The sequence below is a fragment of the Typopeltis vanoorti genome, chromosome 6 (assembly GCF_054136105.1).
Source record: "Typopeltis vanoorti isolate ZY-2024b chromosome 6, IOZ_Tvanoo_1.0, whole genome shotgun sequence".
Taxonomy (NCBI): Eukaryota; Metazoa; Arthropoda; class Arachnida; order Uropygi; family Thelyphonidae; genus Typopeltis; species Typopeltis vanoorti.
Window position 1 is genome coordinate 136,484,520 of NC_143554.1, and position 13,579 is coordinate 136,498,098.

Genomic DNA, 13,579 nt, shown 5'->3' on the forward strand with positions numbered 1-13,579 from the left:
ACAGGCAGTGAAGTTGTCCTCTATGTTAGGCTTGGAGCTCTTATCCCATTCAACATTATGATGTTTATGGGAGAAATGGAACGCTAGGCTTGAGCTGTCTTCTGTGTTGTTATTAACAACTCCAATATGCTCTTTTTGTCTAATTTCCAAACTTCTAGATATCTGTCCCATGTAAGAAAGACCACAAGAACATGGAATATTATAAATCCCAGGATGTTTGTTGAAAGGGTTGAAGTCTCTATGAGAATATAATAAACCTCACATGGTCAAAACGGACTTGAAAGCCATTCTTATGTCATGAGATTTGAGGAGACTGCCACTGCTGAAAGTAATAGATATTCTAAGAAAATAGTAATTGCTCATAAGTAGTTGAAGCAGAGAACATAATTCTTACTTCAGTTTTTCTTCATCTCTTATAATTGAGATTTCCCTTTTTCTTGAGCATATGTGTAATACCTAGTTTTTGTGATGTATGGTGCAATGAGGATGAATGACCTGTATGAGTGGGCTTCTCTCTAGCATATACTGCAAGCCCACTCATACAGTTCATTCATCCTCATTGTTAATTTTTACTTAAACCCAATGCACATTCTTCTTTGTTTGTTCGAATTAAGAGGAAGTGTGTGAGTGATTTAATATTTTTAATTCACAACATAATGGCTTGTCTTTATATGATTACTGAATAAGCAGTGTATATAATTACTGTCTTCAGCTATAAGTTAAAGAAAAGGTTACTTTGAACTGAGAAACACTTGAGTCTGAGATCAATAATAGCTTTTCCATAGGAGACAAACCTGGTTAGCATTCACCAATTGCAATCCATCCACACCTGTTCATTGCACATTAACAGATGCCGTGTGGTCGCTCAGATGCGTGGTGACGTGCCACACCAGTCCTCACCAATGTGGTCTTGTGATATGCTTTTCTAGAGGCTTCAACTCTCTGAAGATCAGTAACTTCAGACAGATCATCCATCCATCTCATTGACAGCTTACCTCTTCCTTGTTTTCAAGGAACTTTATCTTCTAGTACTGTTTTGAGAATTCCTCTGTTCCATCTTTTCAATGTGTTCAAAATATTTCAACTTTCTTCTGTCAATATACTTAAGGGGCTATAAAAGTTCTGCTGATCCTTTCTAGCATGAATCCATTTGTCCACTTTTAGTATATGACATCCTCGACAGCCTTCTGTAACATCACATCTCAAATAACACACTATCCTTTTCATATCAGACTTCTTTAGGTTCCGAGTCTCACATACTTAAGTTGCTGTTGGAAAAACATCTGCATCCAAAATCCTCAACTTTCTTCTGCTGGAGAGCCAGGATATAATCAATCTAGTGCCTTGACCTATCAATGTTAGATGTCTGTTTGGGTATTTCTAGAAGCAGGTATTGGTATCACCTAATCTGTTACAATAGATGACTAAATATTCCCAAATCATTCATCATCACGTTAAAAACAAACAAAATAGTGCAGTGATAAGGATACTTTAATATCAGATGAAAGAACCTTAATTAAAGAATTCTAATTATAAGCAAGCCTAAATTACTCCAAAGTGCGAGGGTGGTATGAAAAGTTCTCGGCCTCAACCATAGATGGCAACACTATCGGCAAGACTTTTTTTTTTAAGTTGGTACATCTGTCATAAGCATGTGAAACTGCAAGTCATTCAATTAAGTAGTTTGTTTTATACAGCTGTCTGAAGCTAAAGTGTTGTCTGCATCCCTTGAAATGAATAAAATTCAGTATCGTGCAGTTGTAAAATTCTTTGTAAAAGAAGGTTTAACACCAAAAGAAATTCATTCAAAGTTCATAAAAGTTTATGGGCACTCTTCTCCTTCGTTTTCGACAATTAAGAAATGGGCTGCTGAGTTTAAATATGGTTGCACCAGTCTTGAAGATGATCCACGTGAAGGATGTCCAGAAAGTGTAACAACATTAGAAATCATTGGTATTGGATGACAAGCGAGTCCAAGTGTGTAAAATTGCTGAGCCTACAGGCATTTCAAAAGAATGTGTAGGATATATTTTGCATGAAGAATTGCATATGAAAAAGCTTTGCGCAAGATGGGTGCCACGCTTGCTCACAGCAGATCAAAAAAACGGACTCGCATGAAAATCTCTGAACAGTGCTTGGAGCATTTTAACAAGAATAAAACTGATTTTGTGCATCGATTTTTTAATATGGATGAGACTTGAATTCATCATTACACACCAGAATCCAAACAGTAGTCAAAACAGTAGACAGAAGCCAGTTGTTCAGGGCCAAAGAAGACAAAGTCGGTTCTATCAGCAGGAAAGGTCATGGAATTGGTGTATTGGGATGCTAAAGGCATTTTGTTTATTAATTATCTTGAAAAGAGTAAAACAATAATTGGGGAATATTATTCTGATCTTTTAACCAGACTAGACGAAAAAATTCGTGAGAAAAGATCCAGTTTGCAGAAGAAAAATATCATCTTTCACTAGGACAATGCACCTGCCCACAAAGGTGTTTTGTCAATGGGAAAAATAAGGGATCTGCACTATGAATTGTTGAAACATCCACCCTATTCCCCAGATTTGGCTCCCTCTGACTTCCATCTCTCCCAAAACTAAAATTCTTCCTCAGTAGTCAACATTTTTCTTCAAATCAAGAGGTGATTGCAGCTGTACAGTGGTATTTTGCAGATTTTACTGAGACCCACTACAAGGACTAGATAATGGCAATGAAATAAATGTATTAGTCTTAAGGGAGATTATGTTGAAAAATAAAAATAATTTTGAAATTATAAATTTGTTTTTTCATTGTTAGGCTGAGAACTTTTCCGACCAACCTCGTAAGATTGATTAGTGTAAAAAATATTATTTTTTTTTAATGAGCTAACATTTATATATATATATATATACATACACATACATACACTGTTTTTTTTTCTTTTTTTTCCCCAAAAATGGTCACTCAGAAACCCAGTAATGTCAGAAGTAATGAAAGTACTTTACAGAAAAGACAATTCACACAGGTAGTAAATTTCTTCTCTGCTTTTAGATATAGACAAATAAAAGATCTGCTTTTATTAATCTAAAGCAGTGTTTCTCAACATGGGGCAATTTGAATATTTTGGGAGGCAATTAGAAAATGATGTTGCATTCATCACCTCATCACTGATATACTCAACACACTCACCATTGTCGGCGAGGGGGAACATTAAAATCTTTGAGGCGTTGAGGTGGGGCATGATCGAAAAAAAGTTGGGAAATACTGATCTAAAAGAAACCAAGCCTTGTTTTAAATATCATGAGCCTGAACAGTCTGGACTTGCTGAGCATGCTATTTGCACTAAATGTAGTTTACTGGAATAAGACAAGATTCCTTCATAAAATTCATTTCTGCATAGCATGCACAGTAGTATCTCGCTAATCCAAACTCATAAAAACCGTGCTCGTTAGAATTAGCGAAAAGTTCAGATTAGCGAATTTCCCCCAAAAGACAACAATAACTAGCGTTTAAGACAAAAATAATCAGATTCTAATGGTACATCAACTTAATTCTCTAAATAAACGAAGTAACTGATAGAAAAAAAGCTACTGTGCTGTAATATAAAACAAAAAATAATACAGTACACAAGTTTATTTTAGTAAAAAATTTTATTTGTATGTATCTGTATTGTTGAGGATTCTGATTTAATAAAATTGCATAGTTCAGTATGTAACTTAATTTGCGTAAAAATATCACTTTCTTGTACAAAACACAAAAAAAAAGTTTTTTTATTTCTTTGTAAAAAAGTCACTGATTTTCTTTTGCTTCTTAGAAGCTAAAATTTTTTCAAATGCTTCTTCGTGGAGCAGCATTAGTAACAAAATTTTGTGGAATGGTGTATCATTCTGCTTAGCACATTCTATACACATATTAAAACTGGCAGCTGCCTCTTCATGTTTTACTTTTTTTTTCTTCGAGTTCTTCACTGTCTTCTAATTCATTCTGTAGCGTCATATTTATAATTTCAGCATTTGATTTGATTTCAAATTCACTTTCGGCTCTACCTTTCCGTAACATCTGTTTGTGAAATTTCAGCATCTGGATTTATATTTTTAACCAAATTATGCACGTTTTGAATTTCCTCTTTTTGTGTATATTTGTGATTCATGCCGACAATACAGTATGTACTGTACAGTATAAAAAAGCAAACATGAACACACAATACATAAAATAGGCCTCCATTATATCCGTACAATCGACAGCATGAAAAAAAATATTGTACTGTAATAACAATAAAATAAATAATAATTATTAAATAAAAATAACAGTATAAGTAATAAATAAAACTTTTTTTCTTTCAAACCGAGTTCGGATTACTGGAGGGTTCTGACTAAAGAGGTTCGGATTAGCAAGATACCACTGTATTCATAAAGAAACATGTGAAACTTTACAATCCTAATTTAATCAGATCTAATGGTCTATGTCTATCCATTTTGTGGGAGATAGCACTTTTAAAATCTGCTAATCTTTCCTAACTTTATTTGTGTATGTATGTACATATATCTATCTTTTTCGAGTTAGGAAACTTTTGACTGTATTTAGTTATTTTACATCAACTATTTAGGCGGTTCTTTTTAGAATTGTGCATCATTATTTATTTGCCATTCTATGATTTTGTATTCAAGTATGACCATGACACTTAGGCAAAAATTTTAAATTAAATAAGTTTTTTTTATTTTTCCCTGTTTTTGTATTTATTTTGATTATGTTAAATCACAGTATTGCATTACTGAAACATCAGGAATTGAAAGTGCATGCAAAGAAACTTACCTGAGGCATCAATGCTTCAATACGGATGTTCACCAATGAATCTGTTTGTGAAGGTTCTTGCCTTATACTCGTCTATTTTAAGGAAGAGAAAAAAAAAAAAAAAGAGTCAAACATATATATACATATATATATATGACAATTTTAAATAATGACTATTTTCCCAACAACAAAAAATAAAATAAATAAAGAGCCAAGGTAAAATACTTAAAGAAGATATATATGAATGTGAAAAAACTGGACTGCGCAGAAACTTCTTAAATTTTTCAAACAACTTATATCTCTCCATTCATTAAAAGGCTATGAGAAACATCTACACAACCTTTGAAGGAATGTGAATGGTTTAATCCAATACTCAATTTCTTGTGATGCAACCTGTTAGTAGGTATCCACCTGAATACTAAAAGTATAAGGAGGGAGGGAGCTAAGAATGCAGGATTTAGTCAATTAAACTATATTCTAAACCAAAATACAAAGATCATACAAGATGATCTTGAAAGTTAGCTATTAGAACAAACTCCAACTTAACATCACCAGATTTCAAGATGGGCAGAATTAATAAAGTATCAAGGAAAAAGAAGAGATGGTGGTGCAGCAAATAGAGAAGCACTCATGACGATGCAACTGGTATTACCAAAATGAACAAAATAACAGGTGAAATTCTTCGACATAACAAATAAAAAATGTTATACTAAAGGCAACAGTGATCAGAAAAGGAAGGGATAGCTATGGTGCTAACACTAAAAACAAGGTTAACCTTTTCGAATGGCAGGCAATATCAATTGCCTGCCTGCACAAACAAATAAGATTTATTTGTGCCTATCGTCCCAGAGAAAGTTCCTATGAAAGAAAAAGAGGAAGAATGTTCTGAGTAATTTCAGACAGCAGCTGACATAAAGAAAAGGGAAAAGTTGGTGCTGAAGATCTAAATGACAAACAAGGAAGTGAGAACAGTAATCCCTCAATTAATGCACCTAATGCGTTCTTTAAAACAGGTGTATTAATCGAAAACAGACTAATCAAATATAATAACCTATAGGAAAAAGTATAATTGGTTCCTCAAATTTCTTTTTTGACCCGTTAATTTTTTTTTTTTTTTTTTAAATAAAAGAATTAGGGTATGTCTCAGGACCTAGTTAAAGGGACACCAATTGCTGCTTAAAAACTTTGATTGTATAAAAATATTTTCAAATTGTTTCTGTGAAATCTCTTTTGGTTGACTGTCAGTGGTTTCTTCATATTCTTCAGGATCTTCCTGCTGTGCACCTAAATTCAGCAGGTCAGAATAATTCAATTCCTCAGAATAATATTTAATTAACTCTTGGACATTATCATTGTTAATTTCACTAAAACCCAGTTCGTGCCCCGATGTTGGCAATTTCCTCAACAACATTATACATTTCATTTAATTTAAAAAGCCTCTAAATTCATTTGCACAGTGTGGGAAAAGGTGCTTCCAAACGGCTTGCATAGTGCTAGCAGTAATTTCATTCAACTTTGCAACTTTATAACCAGGATGAAATTTCTCTGATTTAGCCAGAAAAGGATTGGAAGGCATCATCATCATCAAATTCCTCACATGTACCTTCAAGGGATGTACAGGATATGATAGTAATACATGAAATATTTACATCATTACGAACTACCAATCTACAATTTTCCTCCAAATCAATCTGTTACCTGCCAAGACTCCAACGTTATCAGATCTCATATTTCTATCTTCTAAGGCCCTTTTTACTGTATCAATCCACCTATATCTTGGTCTTCTTCTGAGTCTTTTTCCTGCCAACCTGGAAGAGAATACTTGTTTTGCTAATCTTTCCTTTCCCATTCTGTTTAAGTGACCACACCACCTGTGATTAGCTCTGCTTGCACTTCCTTGGATGCTAACAATGTCAAGTTCTTTCCTAATATTCTTGTTTTTAATCAGATATTGCCATTCATGCTATGTGTTCATGCCCCTAATCTTTCTCAGGACTCTCATATCTGCAGTCTCTAGTCTTTGGTCAAGTGTTCTACTTCTAACCCAGCTCTCAGATCCATAAGTAAAAATTGGTTTGAACACTGGCTTGTATAGAGCTCATTTAGTGTTTTGACAAATTTTGCTCTTATTCCATATAAATATATCAGCTGACTTCCCACCATACGCGTTTTGTTGATTCCATTGTCTATTTCAATATTTAATTTACAATCTTCACTAAAAATCGTGCCAAGCAGTTGGAATGTTCTATAGGTTCTACATTCACAATGCAGTTAATATTTTCAATGCTTCTGCCTATTTTCATTCCTTGTCTTATTATTGCTGACTTTCATACCATATCTATTACAACTGTTATGCAATTTAGTCAGGGAATCTTGCAGACTTATAGCAGATTTATTTAGAAGTATAACATCATCCACATAAAGCAAAGAGCTGACATTTCCAATTTTGATATCAGGTTTAATACCACGTTCTGTCATAATGCGATTCATATAGATAATGAATAACAGAGTGGATAATGTACATCCTTGTCCAACAACAGATATAACATTAAACCATCTTTCTGTCCTTCAATTATAACTGCTGACTTACAATAAAAAAAAAAAGACTAAGTATCGCTTCAGATAATGTCCAGCTGACACCATACAACTGTAGCGTTTTGAATAGCTTCTCTCTTGCAATCTTGTCATATGCCTTTCCCAGATCTACAAAACTTAAATACAGACCATTGTTATATTCCTATGACATCTCAACTGTTTGTTGTAAAGTGAAAATCTGATCCTCACAGCTTCTATTTGCTCTGAATCCAGCTTGTCCTTCACCAAGTTTCTCTTCCACAATCTTTCTCAAGTATACTTACATAAATCTTATCAGGAACACTCAGTAGGGAAATACCTCTGCAATTCTCACATTCAGTTTTATTTCCCTTGTTATATATGGGTACTATGAGAGCTCTACTCCAATCATCTGCAATTTGTCCCTCTGAACTATGCAGTGCAGCCACTGTAAGACTTTTATACCTTTACATATGAGCATTTTTGGTCGAATACCATCTACTACTGCTGCCTTTACACATTTCAGGCTTTTCTACTTCAAGTATGGATATGTATTCCTGATTGTATGCCTGTTGAGTGTTTTTTTTTTTTTTTTTTTTTTTTTATCAGTGTGCTGTCAATGTTTGTTTCATTTAGCAATTTTTCGAAGTAATTACTCCATATTTCAAGGATATCTTTTTTTCCTGTTTTCATGTCACCTTTATCATCTCTAAATCCTTTTAAAGCACTTTTCTCCATTTCTGAGCTTCTTCGACAACCTCCAGAATACCTTGCCACCTTCTCGATATTTATTTTCTATGTTCTTGCCAAAGTCTTCCCATGACTTTTGTTTAGCTAGTTTTACACAGTGTTTAGCTTTTTTAGATTTGTCCCTGTATCCTCTAAGAGCACAAGCTGACTTATTTGCCAGGAACTTTTGATATGCTTTTTTCTTTACCTTCACTGCCTCTTTATCTTCCTGTGTCCACCATGGAGTTCTGATTTTTCTAACCTTGCAGACAACCTCACCACATGCCTCTCTGGCTGAATCAATCAGTGTTTTCTTCAGGACTTGCCAGTGAATCCCCAAGGTTTGGTTCCTGTTCTCAAACTCTTTCATTTTTTCTTCAATAATCTTTGTGTATTTTAGTCTACAGTTCACATCTGAGAGTTGCTCCACTTATATTCGCTTTAAAACTTTCTTACATGTTATTCTTTTCAATATGAAATTCAATTTTATCCCACTCAAGAATAAATAGTGATCACTTCTAATTTCAAATCACTGTACGCTATGGTGTCCTGCACCAGGGAATAAACATCGCGATCAACAATAACATAGTCAATGAGACTTTTCTTATTCCTTGCCTCTTCTCTCCATGTGAATTTGTGCAAATTTTATGTTGGAACATGGTGTTCGTAATAACCAGTTCATGTCTGGAGCAAAAATCCAACAATTTGCCATTATTATTAGCTTTGTTCTTTTCTCCATATTTTCCCAAAATATTTTCGTATGTCTGACAATCATTTCCTACTCTGCTATTTAGATCCCCAACAAGGACCAACTTTTCCTTTTTCATTGTGTCAGTTGCTTTCTCTAAAGCCTCAAAAAATTACTTCACTTAGTATAACCTTCTGTGGGACCATAGGCACAAATAAGTCTCATTGTTCAGTTCCCCATTCTGATATCTGCCCACATCACTGCTTGAAATTGCCTGCCATTCAAAGATTAGCCTTGTATTTAGTGTTGAATATTATGACTACTCCATTTCCTTGATTGTCATTGCCTGAATATAATATTTTGTATTTATTACTCAGAAAGATTTCACCAGGTTTTGTCTTTTTTTGTTTCAGTCACCCCTATTATGTTTGTCTGATACTTATCCAATTCCTCAGCTAGCTAAATTTCTTTGCCATTCAGGATTCTTATGTTAATAGTACTGATCTTGAACTCAGGTGATGTTGAGCTGGGATGTGTTTTTCGGATTTGTTCCAGTAGTTGACTTTTCGCTGTTCGTCCTGGTTCCCTGGCAAAAACAATGCGTGGCTTGTTTAACTGGGCAATTCTCCGGCCGGTATGAAATTCTGTCATGTTGTACCATCATTTTATATTGTGGTTTAAGCCAATAAGAAACTATTATCTCAAATTGCCAGCCCATCCTCGTTAGTTCAGTATCCAGGTAGATACCTAACAGGGTGCACCATAAAAAGATGAGGATTGGACATTAGGTCAGAAGCCTTGGTCAGTTCTCTGCATTCCTTTAAAGGCTATGTGGAAGTCTCCTCTCAATTATACAGCTTTGAACCTTAAGCACTCCTTGGAAGGCATTCACTTCTAAAAATGGTCGGATGAATTGACATTAAATATTTGTTGGTCACAACAGTCTTCTTCTTACAAAATTTTTCTTCAAATCTCTGGATAATTTGAGGACACCTCCTTATCTGCACTTGCAGCATTCACCTGTGATTCGAACATCATGTAGGTTATTTCTCTTTTTGAAATGCTCAAACCACTCAGCACTGGTATATAATTCTTCTTCTTTTCCATCACTGATTGCCCTTTCTTGTGAACTGTAGACTAAAATACACAAACATGATTGAAGAAAAAATGAAAGAGTTTGAGAACAGCAACCAAACCTTGGAGATTCAGTGGCAAGCCCTGAAGAAAACAATGATTGATTCAGCCAGAGAGGCATGTGGTGAGGTTGTCTGTAAGGATAGAAATATCAGAACTGCATGGTGGATACAGGAAGTTAAAGAGGCAGTGAAAGAAAAGAAGAAAGCACATCAAAAATTCCTGGCAAATAAGTCAGCTTGTGCTCTTAGAGAATACAGAGACAAATGTAAGAAAGCTAAACACTGTGTAAAACTAGCTAAATAAAAGTCATGGGAGGACTTTGGTAAGAACTTAATAAATAAATAAATATCAAGAAGGTGGCAAGATATTCTGGAGAAGCTTAGAAATGGAGAAAAGAGTGCTGTAAAAGGAATTAGAGAAAGATGACATGAAAAAAAGAAGAAAAGAAAGAAAAGAAGAAGCTGAGAAGGAAGTGGGATGCAGGATACAAGCGGGTTGGAGGAACTGGAGGGAGATGGCTGGAGCGTTATGCGATAAGAGGGTGCCGATCAATCTGAAAGGCAAAATCTATAGGACAGTAGTGAGGCCAGCTATGACGTATGCTATAGAAACTGTGGCCCTGAGGAAAAATCAGCAGAATGGAAGTAGCAGAGATGAGAATGCTTAGGTGGATGTGCGGTGTGACCAGAAAGGATCGTCTGAGAAATGACTATGTGAGATTAACAGGTTACGAACTTAGGCGAGAAGATACAGGAGGCAAGGTTGAGATATTTTGGTGTTGTGATGAGGAGGGAGGACGAATATGTGGGATGAAGAGTCATGCAGATGGATGTGGGAAGGAGGAAACGTGGGCGGCCAAAGAAGAGATGAAGGGAGCTGGTAGAAGAGGACTTGAGGATGAAGAACTTGGATGTGGTGACAGCCCAAGACAGGAGGATGTGGAGGAGACTCATCATCAACAGTGACCCCACTTAAGTGGGAGAAGCTGTAGAAGAAGAAGAAGAAGAAAGATGACATGAAAACAGAAGAAAAAGATATCCTTGAAGTATGGAGTAATTACTTCAAAAAATTGCTAAATGAAACAAACAGTGACAGCACAGTGATAAAAAAAAAAAAACACTCAACAGGCATGCAATCAGATACATATCCATACTTGAAGTAGAAAAAGCCATCAAAAGCCTGAAATGTGGAAAGGCAGCAGGAGTAGATGATATTCGACCAGAAATGCTCAAGTATGGAGGTATAAAAGCCTTACAGTGGCTGCACTGCATAGTTCAGAAGGCCTGGACAGAGGGACGAATTGCAGATGATTGGAGTAGTACCCATATATAAAAAGGGAAATAAAATTGAATGTGAGAATTACAGAGGTATTTCCCTACTGAGTGTTCCTGGAAAGATTTATGCAAGTATACTTGAGAAACAGTTGAGAAGGATTGTGGAAGAGAAGCTTTATGAAGAACAAGCTGGATTCAGGCCAAATAGAGGCTGTCAGGATCAGATCTTCACTTTACGACAGATAGTTGAGAAATCATGGGAATACAACAAAGATCTGTATTTAAGTTTTGTAGATCTGGAAAAGGCATATGACAAGGTGCCAAGAGAGAAGCTATTCAAAACGCTACAGTTATATGGTGTCAATGGAGCATTATATCAAGTAATACTTAGTGTTTATTTGAGTTGTAAGTCAGCAGTTATAATTGAAGGACAGGAAGATGGTTTAATGTTAAGTCTATTTCTCTCTTACTCAATATAAATAAATTTATATTGAGTAAGAGATAAATTAGCCAAAACACTAAATTAGTTGTGTACAAGACCATATTCAAGCCAATTTTAACTTATGGATCTGAGAGCTGGGTCAGAAGTAAAACACTTGACCAAAGACTAGAGACTGTAGATATGAGAATCCTGAGAAAGATTAGGGACATGAACAGATGGCATAAATGGCAATATCATAATAAAAATGATGATATTAGGAAAGAATTTGATACTGTTAGCATCCAGGAATGCATTAGCTGAGCTAATCTCAGGTAGTATGGTCACTTAAATAAACAGAATGGGTGAGGAAAGATTAGCAAAACAAGTGTTCTCTTCCACGTTGGCAGGTAAAAGACTCAGAAGACCAAGATATAGGTGGATTGATACAGTAAGAAGTGCCTTAGAAGATAAAAATATAAGATCTGATAATGTTGGAGTATTGACAGGTAATGGACTGATTTGGAGGAAAATTGTAGATAGGAAGTTAGTAATGATATAATTTTCCATGTAGTACTATCATATCCTGTACACTCCTTGAGCGTATATATCAGAAATTTGATGATGATGATTGCCCTTTCTTTCAAGGTTGCAAAAAGATAATGCTTTTGATTTAAGAAGGTCAATGCTTAGCAGGATCCGTTTTTGGTTACAATCTTTGATCTACGTAGAAAGAAGTCTCTCTAATTCAATCATTGTAATACTTTGATTTCAAGTGGTTTGCATGCATGATGAACTTGAAGCAGCCTTGTCTTTCTCTTTGAATTCAGCAGCATTACTTATAATTGTTCTTATAGTTGATTCACCCATTTTGTGTTCTTGTCCTATCTTTGTTCTGGACTCGCCTTATTCATTTTTCTTTATTATTTCAAGTTTTTCTTCCAATGAGATTACGTTTTGAATCTTTTTCACACTTCCACTTTTTTGCTAACTGATTCTTTTACTCATGATTAAAGGTTGGGAAAATATTTCAATATAAAAAAATAAGGAAAACAATTGCAAAAGAGCCATGAGATACGATCAGCAAAATGCTATGTAATTAGCAGACAACATAAATTTTGGTAGTAAATTTGGAACATAATGTACATGGAAATAGTGTAGTATGCCGCTGAAAAATAACTTTGTAAAATGTTTTGAATCGATAACTAAATTATTTCATCATGGCAAGTGATTTTTTAAAATAGTTAGCCATAAAAAAATTTATAGACAGAAAATTTTTAAAATCTGTAACATTTATTTTTAAGATGGATATGGGGATGTAGTAATTGAATTTTAGAGATGCATTAATTGCATTTGGATATAGAAAAAAGTGACACAATAATTGAAAGCGCACTAATCAGGGATTTTCAGGACTGCAGCAACTCATATCAAGAAGTTAATGACTTCATGTCACTTGCCTTAGTAGTCATTAGCTTCTTTATACGAGTTGCTCTGTCCTGAAAATAGTTCAGGCGCAAACTTGTTTGCTTACAAGGATAAAGGATTAAACCAAAAATATAATTTCTTGGTATCTTTAATTTACAAATAATAATGGTAAGTACATATTACATTCACATTGTTTCAGAACACAAGGGGAAAACTCATATAAAGAAAGTCTTTATATGAGTTGCAGGAAGATTTGAAATAAGCAGTGATCACTGTTCAGTTTTCAGCAGAATGACCGGTTGGATGATAAGGGATTTATTAGGGCAAGGTCATATAGCACCAAGACAAGGACTACAGCAACATTCAAGGTAATAATAACAGATAATAAAGAGATAAATTAGTATATATTATGCAAAAAAAGGGAAATTTTTTTTAAAATTAAGTTAATCAAACCAGTATATATATATAAATAGAATATATAATCAAATGTTTTTGTATAAATTAATTATTTTTAAAAATTTAAAAACTTCATGCAATTTATTCAAACCTGATATGATCTATCTGAGAGTATGCAGCTCAGACAGA

At 34.6% G+C, this 13,579-nt stretch overlaps 1 protein-coding gene across 1 annotated transcript in view; it reads right to left on the reverse strand.

Moving 5' to 3' along the window:
• LOC150105975 (bridge-like lipid transfer protein family member 3B) overlaps window positions 1-13,579 on the reverse strand; it is a 315,418-nt gene that overhangs the window by 90,673 nt on the left and 211,166 nt on the right. The window contains exon 13 of the mRNA XM_090393732.1: window positions 4,792-4,863. Coding sequence (XP_090249858.1) covers window positions 4,792-4,863 — 72 coding nt within the window. The remainder of the gene's footprint in view (window positions 1-4,791; window positions 4,864-13,579) is intronic.